The sequence below is a fragment of the Sebastes fasciatus genome, chromosome 7 (genome assembly GCF_043250625.1).
Source record: "Sebastes fasciatus isolate fSebFas1 chromosome 7, fSebFas1.pri, whole genome shotgun sequence".
NCBI classification, from domain to species: Eukaryota; Metazoa; Chordata; class Actinopteri; order Perciformes; family Sebastidae; genus Sebastes; species Sebastes fasciatus.
Window position 1 is genome coordinate 3,518,085 of NC_133801.1, and position 16,940 is coordinate 3,535,024.

The 16,940-nt window shown below is 39.3% G+C and overlaps 2 protein-coding genes across 5 annotated transcripts; one reads left to right on the plus strand and one right to left on the minus strand.

Annotated features, from left to right (window-relative positions):
* The first annotated feature begins 1,574 nt into the window (after positions 1 to 1,574).
* Positions 1,575 to 12,366, plus strand: ints4 (integrator complex subunit 4). The gene is made up of 24 exons (XM_074641037.1): positions 1,575 to 1,870; positions 3,386 to 3,580; positions 3,769 to 3,886; positions 4,107 to 4,213; positions 4,395 to 4,509; positions 4,873 to 4,958; positions 5,115 to 5,165; positions 5,472 to 5,560; positions 5,789 to 5,909; positions 6,468 to 6,539; positions 6,662 to 6,836; positions 7,363 to 7,568; positions 7,705 to 7,847; positions 8,257 to 8,372; positions 8,807 to 8,940; positions 9,211 to 9,365; positions 9,592 to 9,685; positions 9,775 to 9,855; positions 9,944 to 10,074; positions 10,162 to 10,221; positions 10,713 to 10,872; positions 11,000 to 11,143; positions 11,610 to 11,730; positions 11,860 to 12,366. Exons 1-24 carry the CDS (start codon positions 1,817 to 1,819, stop codon positions 12,057 to 12,059), a joined length of 2,928 nt encoding a protein of 975 aa, XP_074497138.1. The 5' UTR covers positions 1,575 to 1,816; the 3' UTR covers positions 12,060 to 12,366.
* Positions 12,367 to 12,368: 2 nt separating this feature from the next.
* Positions 12,369 to 15,938, minus strand: aamdc (adipogenesis associated, Mth938 domain containing). Of its 4 annotated transcripts, none has more exons than XM_074641040.1 (4): positions 15,890 to 15,938; positions 14,297 to 14,446; positions 14,033 to 14,128; positions 12,369 to 12,894 (listed from the first exon to the last, which is right to left on the minus strand). In XM_074641040.1, the coding sequence occupies exons 2-4, from the start codon at positions 14,426 to 14,428 to the stop codon at positions 12,754 to 12,756; spliced, it is 369 nt and encodes a 122-aa protein (XP_074497141.1). In that variant the 5' UTR covers positions 14,429 to 14,446; positions 15,890 to 15,938; the 3' UTR covers positions 12,369 to 12,753. The 4 variants fall into 4 exon arrangements, with proteins under 4 accessions (XP_074497141.1, XP_074497143.1, XP_074497142.1 ...); XM_074641042.1 differs by having other exon boundaries at positions 14,297 to 14,415; positions 15,890 to 15,914; XM_074641041.1 differs by having other exon boundaries at positions 14,297 to 14,443; positions 15,890 to 15,912.
* Between the last annotated feature and the right edge of the window lie 1,002 nt (positions 15,939 to 16,940).

Genomic DNA, 16,940 nt, shown 5'->3' on the forward strand with positions numbered 1-16,940 from the left:
GTTATTGTTCTCCATGTGCATACTGGCTGCTAAATATATAAATAAAGCAATTTCAGTGTAAGTGATGACACAGACTGAGGAAAAAATGTGATCCTCTCCTTTAACCTCTTTTACCCGACAAACCCAGACGAGGCCTTAACGTTACTAAAACAACACTCCAAGTGTGTTTTATCCAAAAAATGTTTGTTTCGCAATGATTTCAATATTTTAGTTACAAAAATCAACGCGCAATAAATTGTATTTTTACTTTATGATATTTTTGGCCATTTTTTATATTGAATGTACATACTTTATTTTGGATTATTTTTGGTTATCTTATTTACATTGTTATTGATCTTATTTGTTATTTTCTACTTGATCATATTTCATTATTATAATAAAACTACTCCATTTGGAGTCAAAATTATACAATGTAGTAGTTTTTTATTGATGTTATACTGTGCACAATGCTAGAATGTGATGATGCACAGGGTAAATGTCATGGTTAAAGGCTCCATTGTGTGCAAGTCCCCTCCTATAGTGGATAACAGGAGTATTTTATAGCAAGATTCACTTTCAAGAAGTAGAAAACCCTTTTGGTACACTTTGGCTATCCAAGTGTGCCAAATGGAGAGTCCTCCTGGTTCTATCCTGACTAAAACCTTTGTAGAATCTATGTGCTTTATGTTATTTATATCTGCTTTGGCACAGTTGTAGTCAAGGAGTTGCTGAATGAATTCAGTGGCGTCTCTGTGCATGGCATCATTGCTATAATGGTGTTATCCACTAATCTAGAAAACATTTGGGCAAGGATAAAAATATAAATTTTTGGTTCATCACAATTTACTCAGGCATAGTAACAGTCACAATGTTACTGCCACTAGGGATGAATTATCTAGTCTTACCTATCCATAGAGACTAAGATCATGCAGATAGACCTGGTAGTTGTGGAGCTATTCTTCATTTATTTTGGGTATGTCTCTCTAGCCCAGGGGTCAGCAACCTGCAGCTCTTCAGCTCCTCTCCAGTGGCTCCCTGTGGATTTATAAAAACGGAAATGAATAACTGTTTTTTGTTTGTTGTTCATTTTTATTTATCATTGTTGTAGGTCTATGGTACGACGGTATGACGGAGTATTAGGACCACATTGAGGGAAAAAAATAAATCTGAGATTTCGAGAATAAAGTCATAATATTACGAGAAAGAAAAGTTGTAATATTATAGAGTAGTAATTTTACCCGTTATTTTTCTCGTAAAGTTATGATTTTATTCTCGTAATATTCCGACTTTTTTTCTCGTAAATTAAAAAAAAATGTTGGTTAAATTATGACTTTATTTTCGTAATATTACAGGTTTTTTTCTCGTTAAATTACGACTTTATTCTGTAAATCTCAGATGTTTTTCCCTCAATGTGGCCCTAATACTCCGTAGTACATTTGCTCTTTGGCCCTCACTGCATGAGACTTTATACTATATACTTAGACTATAAACTGTGTTACCTTCATCACAATGCTCAAATGTTTTTATTTATTTGTTTTGCCTTAAATGTCTCTATTGATGGTAAAGGTGGCTGACCCCACCTTCCAGCACCCCATAGGGCTTAAGGGGTTAATATACTGCTATATAATTAACGGCAGGTCATTTATCATACAGCTGCTTCTATTTAAATACCTGAGGTTCATGATTATGTTTATCGATGTTAATATAGTAAATAGTTTATTACAGTTAATTTACAAAACGCGTTTTTCTTTTCTTGCCTTAGCTACGGGTAGTGTACAGGGACACTTCATGTTGCCTGCTAGCTGATATAAAGCTAGCTCACCTTCTCTACCTGAACATGGCAGCTCACCTGAAGAAGAGAGTTTATGAGGAATTCTCCAAAACCGTACAGGTGAGCACATGAAACCCTCCAATCGTTGTAGTGTTATAATAAAGCAGGTTATAATAAACAGGATGAATGCTAACTAGCCTGTTAGCTCAATGCTAAATAGCTAATGCTAACGTTAGCAACAACAACAGCAGCTCATCTCTGTGATATTTATACTAAATACACATTATATTTATATTATATAATATCATATTAGTGTGTGTTGACAGCTATAAGTCTAAGTTAGACAGCTGGCTGTCGGTCATGTGACTAAATGAGCCTGAACTCCAGTGAGCTAGCTAACAACCTCAAGACTCAATCAGAATCAATACTATTGATAACTTATGAGTTGAATAATGACATTAGTTGATGTGGCTCATAACGACAGTGGTTTCTAGTTAGTGGTTTCTAGTTACACAGTCTGTATTTATATGGAAGTTTCTATTGGAAGACATTTCACAAATGTGTATCATGATCTGCAAATATCTCACTATCCACAAACATGTATTTATGTATTTATGTATTAGTGTAAAGTCACATCCACAAAAATACAGGGCGATTTGCAAATACGCATAAACAACTATTATCTACAGATCTGCTGTGGTACCAATCGGACAAAATTCAGTAAACAAACAGGAGGAAAGCTACAGATGTCACATGGCCAATAAATCCACAGGAAGCAATCTGCAAATGCGAAATAGATGCACAAATGTGTAGAAATCACGTTACATGTAAACCTTAAAATACGTATTTACAGAGTAAGTTATGCGTATTTGCAAATCACCCTGTATTTTTGTGGATGTGACTTTACACAACACTAATACAAAAATACATGTTTGTAGATAGTGAAATATTTGCAGATCATGATACACATTTGTGGAATGTCTTCTGTGGGTTACTACTAATAAAGTTCAATAGAAACTTCCATATATTTACAGACCCATTTCACACTTGTAAGCCTATACATGTGTTATTTACTGACTGTCAGTGCTGGAAGAAGTAAGTAATAATACCATAGTGTGAAAATACTCCACTAAGTACAAGTAAAAGTCATGCATTTAAAAAGTAAAAGTCATGCATTTAAAAAAGTAAAAGTCATGCATTTAAAAAAGTAAAAGTCATGCATTTAAAAAGTAAAAGTCATGCATTTAAAAAAGTAAAAGTCATGCATTTAAAAAAGTAAAAGTCATGCATTTAAAAAAGTAAAAGTCATGCATTTAAAAAGTAAAAGTCATGCATTTAAAAAAATAGAAGTATCATCTGCGAAATGAAATTGAAGTATCAAAAGTAAAAGTATTCATTGTGCAGTAAAATGTTCCCTGTCAGGGTTTTACTAACATACATGATGTTTTTTTAATTAATATTACTGCTGTAGTTTCTTATGGTTGTGCAAATTTAAACTATTACTGTTCAGAAAAACTCTTCATCCTTATAGTTTGTCAGAAACATTGAAATTAAAAAAAATCACCAAATTTGGAGATTTGTCAAACGAAGATACCGTCTGCTCTCAGTAGAAATAATTTTGTTTTACGCTGACAGATTCCCCATGAGGAAGCTCCGGCCAAGAAGCTGCGTCTGTCCAAACCCAGTAAGTCTGCGGCTCTGCACATTGACCTCTGTAAGGCCACCAACTCCACCGATGCCCTGCAGTACCTGCTGCATTTCGCACGCAAGCCCGTGGAGGTGGAGAGCGTGGAGGGTGTGATCAGGATCCTGTTGGAGCACTACTACAAGGTAAAGAACTATTGGTCGTAACCAGCAACATGTGAAATACAGAAATAGCTCTGCTATGTTCATACATAGTCTGTAGCTGTAAGCACAATTTACAATGTCTTAAAGTTATGTTCACTTGGTTCAGTCTAAGTTAAGTTGCACAGACAAAACACATCTGATGTTGCTGCTGATGATGTCCTCTCTCCCAGGAGACAGATAACTCGGTGAGGCTGAAGATCGCCTCTCTGCTGGGTCTGCTGTCCAAGAAGCAGGGATTCAGCCCCGACTGCATCGTAGACGACGCCATTAACACACTCAACAATGAGAGTAAGACACATTTAAACACAGTCTGAACCTTGGATTTTTTTATTAAGAGAGTTTTAACAAGATTTGCAGAATCTGATCAAAGCACTTTAACATAGAATTAAACATTTCATCACCCCCCCCCCCCCCCCCCCCCCCCCCCCCCCCCCTCCAGAAAACACAACTTTGAATAGACAATAAAGTGTCTGTGTTTGCTCCGTTCTGTTTCTCCCTGTGTCTGCAGAGTCCCATCAGGTCCTCGCCCAGCTGCTGGACACTCTGCTGGTCATTGGTACACAACTACCTGAGAGTCCTACAGTCAGACAGAGGCTCATAGAGATGGCCTGCAAGGTGACACACACACACACACACACACACACACACACACACACACACACACACACACACACACACACACACAGTTTGTACACAGTGTTCACCATTGAGTGTTTACAGACTTTACAGACTCAACAGGACTTTCTGCACAAAGCAACAAACCTCTTCTGTGTTTTTTTCTCTTTCTTCCTCTCAGCACCTGTCCGATACGTATTTCGGGGTGAGGAATAAGTGTCTGAAGCTCCTCGGATGTCTCGGCATGGTGGACACTCCACTGACCAAAGACAACGAGGGACTGGGCACGTCTTTAGGTTTGTGCCATCGCTCAGTATATTGCGATGGCTAAACTGTGACTTTCCTTACTTTAAGATACGATGTGTGCATGCTCTTAAACTGAACCATGTGTCCTTGATGCCTTAAAATGTTTGAAATATAGAGAGGAAATTCAGACAGTAAAAAACAGTCTTCAAGAACAAGTAAATATCAGTTTTCATGGAATATTAAAAGGCTATAAAATGTCATTTTTAAACAGTCAGAGGTCAAACTAACTCTCTTTGAAATTATCTCTTGAAAACTCACATTTATGGGTCATGATTGTGCTTTGTGTGAGTTGTGTGATGTTTTATCATGGTTCTGTTACATTGTGTCATTTTATATGTTGCTCTGTGCTCCAGGAGGAGTGAGGGACGTCCAGAGTATCATCAGCGACTACTTTGGAGACCAGGACCCCAGAGTCCGCACTGCAGCCATCAAAGCCATGGTAGGACACCGCCAACACCTGCACTCACCAAAAAAATCAACCAGCACCACACTCATGTATTTAGGGACCACAAACGATGCAAGAAAATCCAGTCCACTCTTATTTCAGTGATTATTCTTTTTATGTAACCGCTCGTTCTGTGTGTTTGTTTTCCAGTTGCAGCTGCATGAGAGAGGAATGAAGATTCATGAGATCATTTATGACCAGGTAACAGCACTGTTTATCTTTACTGAAACCGGCCAAAACAGACCTTCCTTACAGTGTACATTTTGACTCGTGTGTCTTCACAAGTAGAGTTTTACTGGGGTTATTATATATGCCTTTGCCTGTGCTATTGCAAAACAGATTTCCCCATGGGAGAATAATGATAAAATGATTATCATAACAACAGACTGTCTGCCATGAGAAAGGTGTTTAGGGATTCAGAGTACTGTTCATGATGTTAATCATCAGCAGTCGTCCCAGCTACAGTGGCTGTTAACGTGTTACATGAGCATTTATGTGTGTTTGCAGGCCTGCAGGTTGCTGTCGGATGATTATGAGCAGGTCCGCTCTGCAGCGGTGCAGATGGTTTGGGTGCTCAGCCAGCTGTACCCAGAAAGGTGAGAAGACGCTGATATTCAGTTTATGCTACAGTTTATTATCTTGATAGTATTTGTTATGTTGATTGCTGATATTTTGATTTGGTTAGCCAGCTACTTGAACGCGGTTGAAGCCATTAATAAGGGTTACTTTACATTTTAGTTTTCCATTTCCGTTAACTCATTGGTTGCACCAGTTTGTGGTAGGCTTGCCTGACTAGTAGTTCTCTGTTCTATCTGTCCAATCAGCATTGTTCCCATCCCGTCGTCCAATGAGGAGATCCGACTTGTTGATGACGCATTTGGGAAGATCAGTCACATGGTCAGCGATGGCTCCTGGATGGTCCGGGTGCAGGCTGCCAAAACACTGGTGAGGAATCAGACCATAGACTGTTTATATATAGATGGACGATGCAGGTCCACTTCCTCCCACTGACAACAAGTAACCATAATATCTCTATAAATATATTTATGATCATATTGAAGCATGTCAAAATATAGGAAAGATACAAATTGACACACAAACAATAAAGTGTATGTTACATTCTAACATTTCTATGTTTCTATCCATTTTAAGGCAGTTTGTCACTAGAGCCCCTTTAAGACGTGTACCTCTTTATGTAAATAGTCACTTTAACATAAAGGTCACTACAGCAGTCTGGCAAGGTTGGACATAGTAACATTTAACACTTCTAACATGGCACCAGTCTGAATTGAATGCCATCAGATTAACATAAAGGCTACAGCAGTACCTAAATACATAAACAAATATTAAAAGCATGACTTTTTAAGAGCACTCTATAACAGTATAACTTATTTGTCTCCTTTGCACAAAGAAAACTAAATTTGTTTAATAAACTACGAATGAACCAAAACCAATATACAACATTCAAAAGTGAAACTTGTTGAATCTTTTCTTGTGTATCAGGGTTCGATGCTGCAGGTCAGTCCTCACTTTCTGGAGCAAACTTTGGATAAGAAGCTGATGTCTAATCTCAGGGTGAGTAATGGAAGTTTGTTCACAAGATATCTGATTTTTTATAGAAAATCTGTCAGCAAAATAAGATATTTTAATAACGTTAATCAGCATACCTCCACTCATGTTCCTTTTTCTGTATCCAGAGGAAGCGTACGGCCCATGAACGAGCCAAGGACCTCTTTGCTTCTGGAGAGTTCTCCTCTGGCAGGAAGTGGGCGGACGACGCCCCCAAGGAGAAACTGGACACAAACACTGTCTACCTCATCGCCTCAGGGGCCTGCGGTGCCTTCGTTCACGGCCTGGAGGACGAGATGTTTGGTACGTGAAACGTGGTGCAGTTTGTCTTTGTTTCTCAGTAAACCAGATGTAAAAAGAGCCCAAAGAGTACAAATGATGTTCAGCCTACACAACCTCAGGATGTTACTGGTGTTGTATTTTGATATACATAATAAGGATTTTGTTGATTTATAGTCCGATAAGTAGCACAAGATCGATGTATCAGAGACCGTATAACTTATTTTTGCTGTCTAATTGAGGGAATATTCCCACTGAATCTGTTACATCCACTTACAAAGTGCTTTTATGGCTTTTTATCACATGGTATGTTGTCATTATTTCTTCCAGGTTTTACAGTGTCAGCAAATATAAATGATAACAAATAAAAATGTTGCATCTTAAAGTCAGAGAATGTTTTCTCTCCTTCTCCTGCCTTTACTCACCTTCCCCTCTTTCTTCTACTCAGGATTAGTTTTGTTCTTTTTACTCTGTTGCTTTATATATTAAATGCTCTCTGACTTGAGAGCTTTTTCCACTGGTGTTTTATCCGTCTTTAATATTATTTCAGAGGTTCGTATTGCAGCGGTGGAGGCCTTGTGCCAGCTGGCTCGCTCGTCTTCCAGCTTCGCCGAAAAGTGTCTGGACTTCCTGGTTGACATGTTCAACGACGAGATCGAGGAAGTGAGGCTGCAGTCCATCCATGTGCTGAGAGAAATCTCTACCAATATAACACTGCGAGAGGACCAGCTGGAGACTGTGCTGGCTGTGTTGGAGGTAAACACACACATACTGGTCAAACAATCAATCTCTAAGCCTTGAAATATGTTTTTGTCTCTGCAAGTCTCTACACAACACTCATTACTCAAGCCTGATATACGCACACATTGATGAAGTCACTGTCGCTCTCCAGGACTCGTCTCGTGACATCAGAGAAGCTCTCCATGAATTGATTTGTTACACCAACGTCTCCACTAAAGAGTGTATCCAGCTGGCTCTGCTGGAGCTGCTGAAGAACCTCAACAAGTATCCCACCGACCGCAACTCTGTCTGGAAGTAAGTGTATGTGTTTGTGTGTGTAGCCTATATACTGTATACCTAGAATCCTGTACTTCTGATAATTCTACAGGACACTTCTGTAACGTTATGAAATGATGCTTCACATCTGAACTTCTGTGCAAAATTGAATGCAAAAGTTACAAAATAATGAAACTGACAATCAAGTACATCGACATCTTTGTGAGTCACCTATAGTGGAAAGGAGGGGAGGCCATGAAAAAATCTTTATGAAGTTTTTTAAAAGGGAACCGCTGGTTTAAGATTGTCATGAAAATGTGGTACTACACTTGATAGAGCGACGAAGGAAAAATAGAGCCCTGAATATGTTATGTTTTGTTCTTATAGAAACTGTCCATCGATGACCTGATAACTGATTTTGTTTTTTTATTTTCTTCTTTCCCATCAGGTGTGCGAAGTTTCTGGGTTCCCGTCACCCAACGCTGGTGTTGCCGCTGGTTCCTGAACTGCTCAGCACACACCCATACTTCGACACACCAGAGCCGGACATGGACGATCCAGCCTGTATCCTTCACACACACCTAAAAAACCTCAAAACACACTTAGCCAGCCACATCAACCTCATTCTGCAGCAACTGAACTATCAGTGAACGTCTCCACATTAGCTGCCCAACATCACAAGTCATCCGTTGTGATTTGCATGGGCGGTCTTTCTTAATTCCACATTTTTAGTTTAAACCCGTAGTTAAAGGTGCTATTGATAACATTCAGCCACTAGATGTTGCATTCTCCACAAGATAAACTGTCATTGTACAGATATGTGACTTTTGTCTGTACAAAAACTGCCAGGAAATCTCAATATGCAGAAAATGAATAAAACAAAACCATGACATACATTTTCTCATGGCCTAAAAACAATGCAAGGTAGAAAACTGATCCCTCACCTCTTGGACCTGTGAACTGTGTTTTTCTTTCTTGACTCTGGTTGTTGATCTCAGACATCGCGGTGCTGGTGTTGGTGTTCAACGCTGCCAAGTCGTGTCCCACCATGCCGGCGCTGTTCTCCGACCACACCTTCAGACACTACGCCTACCTGAGGGACAGTCTGTCACACCTTGTACCGCCACTAAGAGTGAGAACTGAAATACTGTAATAAATATGGGAAAATAGGGTCCAGGTTGAAAAAATACAGAAGTTACCCTTTAAGGAGCTGAGGATTTTTGGGGCGAAATATGGAACCAGGTTCCTGTTGTTGACACATCACAGTTCCAGTGGAAAAGGGCCATTGTCACTGAAGGTCGACTCATAATATATTGTATTATCAGACTAATGGTCAGAGACACGCACAATATTTACAAGAAACAGTCACTGACCCTCCTGTAACTGTTGTCCTGTCTTTTAGTTGCCAGGCAACGGTCTGGACTTGGTGGACTCGCGTTGTGGTTCAGGTTCTGTGGAGTCAGCTCAGCTTTTCCTTCAGCAGAGTCTGAACAGGGTCAGCACCATCCAGAACCTGGAAGCACCCGGAGCCCAGGACCTGCTGAACTTCACCATAAGGTACACACACACACGCACACGCACACGCACGCACACACACACACACACACACACATACATACAATGTGACACATACTGTAGGCAAGCACACAGGAAGCGCTATTTTAATTAATTAATTCATACTTTTTTCCTGAATAGTAAATGTCACTTTGTAAAAAAAATGTATGGAGCAGCTCATGAATTGATTTTGACTGTTAATGTGTTTTTCCTCCTGTCTGTCTGTCAGAGACCTGCGGCGGCTCGGGGAGCTGCAGACGGAGCTCGCTGGAGCTGCTGAATTCTGTGCTACATACCTGCGCTGCCAGCTGCTGCTCATGAAGGTACGAGCGTGTGTGTGTTTGTATATTAGGCTTTGACTAATATTTGATTGAGAAGACCTCGATGTCTTACCTTTGCCTTGTTTCCTCAGGCTCTGCAGGAGAAGCTGTGGCACATGGCTGTCCCTCTCTGCCTCAAACAAAACGTCACGGCCACAGCAGCAGCTCAACAGGTCAGCGCACACTCGCATGTTGGTATTACCACACCTGTGAGATCATTTAGGGGGTGTCTGTTTTAAATGTGTGTGGTTGTGTTTGTAGATCTTAGAGGAAACCTACAAGCTGGAGTTTCTGTACAGCGGTTTGGAAAGCAGACAAGTAGCCACGATACATCATGTTCGCCTCCAGGCCAAAGCTCTGCAGCTCGTCCTGACTGCTCGCACCAGGCAAGGGTCAGTACACACACACACATTCACCATATTCATTTAAGACTTCATGTGGACCACATCTGTATGCAGATGTTTGTCATTTCCCTTCAGGTTGGATCCTCTCATCAGCAGCTGTGAGAAGTTTTTGCAGGAGATTGAGTTGTTTCAGAGGTGAGATCTTTATCTGTTTGTTTCTGTCTTCTTTCTGTCTTTCAAACTCTGTCAGGACATTTGAGCACAATTGATCTGTCTTCAATATCTGTCCTTTTTCTGCTGCATTTTGTCTTTGATAAATTGTATTTCCTTCTCCTCAATCATCACTTCCAACTTATCTTTCTCTGGGAATTGTTTGACATATTGGTTGTGAATGAATGTCCCTGTTCATTCCCCCAGTGAGCCTCAGGAATGATAGTCATTCATGTCTTACTGAAGAGGAAAACTAATATGAAATTGGTTGAATTTGCTGCCTGATGACGTGCTGTATATTCTTGAAAATGCCTCTTGTCTTAAAAACATAAGTGCTTCTCCACTCCCTCTGTAGGGTTTAAAGAATAATTTGCATAGTAGACTTTTTTATGGTAGAATTCCCCTACTCCTTTTGTTGGTATACATAGGCTTGAACGCTCTCCTCTCACAATTTCCATTTTTTCTGCAACCCTCAGGCTGTTTCTGGCAGAGCTGCCCCACCTGCAGGACAGTTTTGTTGATAAGCTTTTGGAGCTGATGCCCCGGCTGTCGTCCTGTAAACCAGTGGAGATGGTGAAGATCCTCCAGACGACCCTGAGACAGAGCGGCCTGCTGCAGCTCAGACTGCCTGAACAGGTATGATGAAGGAATTTCTGCACATGAATATGTTAAAATGTGTTTTTGTAATCAACAAGCAGTGACGTACAGTTTGATCAACCAAGTCCTGTTTTGTTTTCATTAACATTTCCCCGCTGGTCGACAGATCCATCGGGCGACAGCCACCATCATAGAGCCGACGGGGGAGTCTGACAACCCGCTGAGGTTCACAAGCGGCCTGGTGGTGGCGCTAGACATTGATGCAACGCTCGAGCACGTCCAGGATCCCCAGAACACTGTGAAAGTACAGGTCAGTTTGGTGTACAAATAATAACTAACCTCAGTTTCTCACTTGACCTTTTGGGTTTTGGTCAGCTTCATAATTAAAGTCTTCAACAGTCCTTTGTAGAAGGAAGAAGCTGTTCAATATTTTTAGCTGTTCATAATTAGTTTTGGGTCAGAAACAGTTGTTATGGGTCATTGCTGCTGTTTTTGTTGCAAGAAATTAAGAACTAACAGAGCTTGACAGGTTCTGGCACGGTTGTTACCGGGGTGACAAAATCTGTCAACAGACAAAACCTTCATCTGTGGTAGTTCCTGCTACATTAGGAAAACCTTGAACTGTAGCTCAGGAAGGTTAATAATGAGACTGACCTCTACTTAACAGCCACATGTCCTTTCTAAAACCCTTAAATGCTTGCTCATTCGCCCTGGGTATGAAGAACTGTCTGAATCACCCGCTTCCTGTATATCATGCACGCCTTCTGTCTCTGCAGGTTCTATATCCTGACGGCCAAAGTCATGTGATCCATCCTAAACCTGGAGACTTCAGAAAGCCTGGACCTGAAAGACACAGACTCATCACACAGGTTTACCTCTCACACACCGCATGGACAGGTCAGTATGATACACACACATTTGATCACTATTTCAGTGATATGTGAGGGTTTCTGGACAACTTTCCCTTCATCATCAGTGTATTCAGTTTAACTTAGTTCCTACCCTGTCTGTCTTCCTCTCTCTCAGAGCCGTCTCAGATTGAGGTGCGCCTCCTGCTGGCTTACAGTTCCTCCTCAACCTCCCTCTCCTCCCCTTCTTTGGCTTCCAAGCTGGGATGGACTGACAGCATAGACAGCCTTCCTCCGCCAGAGGCTGCCGTAGAGGGAACCATTCCGTTCAGCAAGCCCGTCAAAGTCTACATTATGCCCAAACCTGCCCGACGCTAACAGAACTCTGAATGAAGGACGGGCAGGCTGGCGAGGCGAGGCTTCACATGCAAGAGTTTCTTGGCTTGTTTTTTGAAAGAGGATGCTAGCTGCTTGACCTTCTAAATTCAAAGCTGTACAGAAAAGGTGAAACCACTTTGCTTTCTCTTTAAAACACATTAATCTTTAGAATTTGAGCAAGCATAAAAATAATTTATGGTTAAGTAGCAGGAAGCACAAGAGTGTGTTTTACTCATGATGTGTCATTTGTATGAGGAATATTTTTGTACATTACAATAGTTTCTGATAAAGACAAACCCATGCGATGGAGATGATTCATTTTCTAATTTTATTTTGTGTAGCAAACAAGCAGTACTGAGCAATACATTCATTACCTTTTACCAACAACAATAAGACCTGCCTTTTACCTGACTAATAAAAACTGCTCATTGTACTTTAACGTTACACAAAATTGGCCTCTAAAATTAAATGTACTTGTATCGCATCTTCAACTTGATCTAAAGGTAACGTTTGAAATAATAACAAGTTGGACATTGAGATGTTTCAACGCTAAATCATGCTGAGAAAAGCTGAGAGCTAGAAGAGCTGGCCAGCTATATATACTGTATGGCCAAACAGAGTCTGTGGGACATGGCGCTGTCCTCCATCCTGTGCAGGTTATCTCAGTTGGTGCAGCGAGGCAAAGGTGACATCATCAGCAGGTGGAGTGGAAGACCCCGCCCACCTTGGCGCCCTGGCCAACCAGTTTGTTATATTCAGCAACAGCCTTCTCCGTCTGCAAGACTTTGACGTCGACACCTTTCTGCTTCACAAAGTCCAGCGTGGCCGACGGAACCTGAGGGAAGAGACGACAGCACAAACTCCTTGACGGCGTGTGTCCACAGAATTTTTCCTCAGTTGTTTCTGTCCTGCGTGTTTGAGGGAACACACACGCTCCTATTTCACACATTAACCCAAGCACTGTATTTATGTACAATTTTGACGTACTTGTATTTGTGGGATGAACACATTAATGCATCATCAATTATAATCCAATAATATAATTACATTATTCTGAAATGGGCCATTCTGCATAATGAGTACTTTTACTTTTAATTAGGGCTGTCAAAGTTAACGCAATAATAAGGCAAATTCATTTAACACCACTAATATCTTTAAGACAACTTGAGATTTTTAGCTTGTAGCGGGCATACTAGTTTGTCGTGAAGGAGGCTAAATAACGCTCCAAACTTGCGCTAAATTTTGGTGAGAAAAAACTGGCATGGCCATTTTCACAGGGGTCCCTTGACCTCTGACCTCAAGAGATGTGAATGAAAATGGGTTCTATGGGTACCCACGAGTCTCCCCTTTACAGACATGCACACTTTATGATAATCACATGCAGTTTGGGGCAAGTCATAGTCAAGTCAGCACACTGACACACTGACAGCTGTTGTTGCCTGTTGGGCTGCAGTTTGCCATGTTCTGATTGGAGCATATTTTGTATGCTAAATGCAGTACCTGTGATGGTTTCTGAACAATATCTGTCATTGTTTTGTGTTGTTAATTGATAGTAAAGTAATATATACATACATTTGCATTTGAAGAGTATTAAATACTTGACAATTTTGAATAGATGAAAAAATGTGTGATTAATTTGCGATTAATCACGATTAACTATCTTAATCGATTGACAGCCCTACTTTTAATACTTTTGTACGTTTACTTAAGTAAAGATTTGAATGCATAACTTTTACTTGTAACAAAGTATTTCTACACTGTGGTATTGTTCATGTTCATGTAGGCTATCCATATTAAAAGGAACATCTGAAACCAGTTAGATGATGGTGGAAGTTGACGATAAACCCCTCTAAACTGCACTGGTACCAACGTGTCTGACTCCACTAACCATAAATGGAAAATGAGCTTGAATTCATAAATTGATGATTGGTAATCCTTTTTAAGTGTGTGGACTTTTTGTAGGTCTGTTTTACCTGCAGAGCTTCACTCATGCCTCTGCCGATGACCAGTAAGTCTATTCCCTTCTTCAGCACCTCCTCCAGATCCGCAGGTTGTACTCCCGGGTGATGCTGGGGGTGGGAAAGGCAAGATCATCATTGTTGGAAGGGAAAACCCCAGCCTGCTATGCCACAGTTGTTTTTGAAGAATGTGTTTTTTCACATTGTGTTGCCGTCAGTATGCAGTCCTATACATGTATGTATGTATTTTGTGGGTATTTTGATTCTGGTTCCACTCACGTCGGTCCCAGTCTCTCTCCAGTCCCAGGCCCGGCTGCCTCCAGGCCAGACCTTACAGTCCTTGTAGCCGGAGGAGCATCCCTTCACCTTCATGTGGCCCCAGGAGAGAGAGGCGATCTCTGGAGAGGACATATTATGTGAGGCTACCTGCTGGAAGACATAGAAGACACAGTGGTACAGTCGATGAAGACTCAGTAAATACAGTTTCAGGGTTCCAACAATACTTTTAAAGGCCCCAAAGTGCAAAAACAGAAATTTTACTAGTTCTTTGCATGTTAACGCTGTGTGAGATGGGCTTAACAAAATGGTAAAATGTATAGATCAAAAGTGCACCTAGGGCTTTCCTCGACCCAGGAAATTCTCAGTGACTAACACTCATACGATTTTGTCAACTAATCGATTAAAACTGAGTTTCTTCACAAAAAATCACAAAACACCACTTTAAATCTTTAAATCTGTTTACCAGAGATGTGCTCACGAGTTTCTTGGAAATAACTCATTCAGCATGAAAAAAGCATAAAAAATGACCAATCGACGAAAGAAATAGTCAACCAAGACCAAAGCGACCGATTAGTTAAGCTAAGAGGGGGCAACCGCATTTATTTATTTATTTTTATTTTTATTTTTTTTGGATTTATTATTTATTTGTTTCATAATTATTTTTAAATGTATTTATGCATTTATTTCTTCAAACATTGAGTGACAGTCCCCTCAGTTGCATAATGAGGCAGAAAGGCATAAAGAAATGTGAAAAGAAATGTATAAAGAACAGAATACAGAAATAAATAAGGGGTGAAATACAAAGGGAAAATCATGCAGAAATAAATACATAAATAAATACATACATTTAAATATAAATAAATAATTTAAAATAACTAAAAAATACATGCAAAAATAAATACATTTTAAAATTAATAAAAATAAATAAATAAAAGGAAAAATTAAACAAGAGTACATAAATAAGGGAATAAGTACAAAGATAGATAAATAAAAACATAAATATCAATTTATGTCACATTTTATCAATTAATTAATGGCTACATTTATTTTTTAAATTACTTTTGCTACATTTAATGACATTTATTTATTCATTGAGTCATTTATTTATTATTTATCTATTTTTGATTTTTTTAGTGGCCGGATTTTTAACTTAAAATATAGCATTCATTTTGAATAAAGTAAACAAAAAAATAATCCTTAAATTTGGCCACTGCACAAGCACATTATGGGAGATGCTGGTTTCATCAATGTCAAGTAGCTTTGTGTCATTCCTGTTTATTCTGAGTCAGATAGATACATTAAACAACTACACCAGCTCTGGCCATAACTATACCACTCTACAAGAATCAAGTATGAACTTTCGTCTGCTTTAAAGCCAAAATGATCCACTGCCAGTTCTGAGATAGGAGCTGACTGGGAGCTATTTTTGTACTGGCCACAGACTGGCTCAGTCTATCCACCAAACCAATAACAAACTGAGTCAAAACATGTTGTTGCATTAACAAACCTCAGCAGGTTGAAAACAAGAAGAAAGTTAGTAGTTCCTGAAGCTATAACAGGAAATAATGAAGCAAAGTCCAGACTGCTGCTTACCTTCTGGATGTCAACACACTGGACACACCCACTGAAATCCTTCTTCCTGCTGTAGTTAAAGGGAAACACAGCTTAGTTTCACTCACACATACAAACACAGACTTCACCAAGTCTTTTTCAGCTATATGTTTACTTTGTTTTTGATATTAAAATATATGGAAACTAGGGAAATAAAAGGCTAATTCATTGCAAGTTGCTGTGGCTTAGATAATTAGCATTAGATTGATCAATAGAATGAGTGTCACCTCTTTACTGTCCTATAAACCAAAATAAACCACTTTTTCATGTGGCTAAAAAAAAAAATACAACTAACTCAAACTCTTATAAGCTTTCATTTTGATCATTGCCAAATTCTTCTGCACGCCTAAATTAATTTACTTAATGTGTGTAACCTCTGAAGCCTCCCAGTTGTTTACAGTCTACTAAAACCAACGAAGTAGTTAAAATGAGCTTCACTTTGTTCAGCAACAATATTAAAATTCTTACACCTTGATGCATCAGAAGTTATATTCTTATAAAACATAAAATAATATAATTTATTCTAGTACATTTCTACATCTGGACTTTTAGTCAAGTACAATTTTAAATTTTAAACTTTTACTTATAGTAATTTACTTAAAGTGAAATATATTGATATTGTTCTGCTACTTTAACTTTGACATACAACCTGAATATTACTGCTTTTGTTGGCTTCTTTTTTTTTTCTTCCAAAACTTTTTTTTTATTGTTTTATTGTTTTGCAGACATGGCAAAGGTCATCTTATCAAATGTAGAACATAACTCAGTGTGCGTGACATGAAATAGAAACAGAAAAAAGATCACCCCTCTCTGCCATCCCATCCCATGTTGGTCTTGGTCAAAAAATATTAATAATATAATTATTAAATAATGATTTTGTTGTTTACCTTTTGTGTCCTGTCTATGCATTAAGGCAGGCAATAAGTGCTGTGATACAATTAATCTGTTAATATGAAAACAAATAATAGGTAATTAGAAACCATTCAACTGTGGTTATTATTCCAATATTATGGGAAATATTTTCACTCCAAAA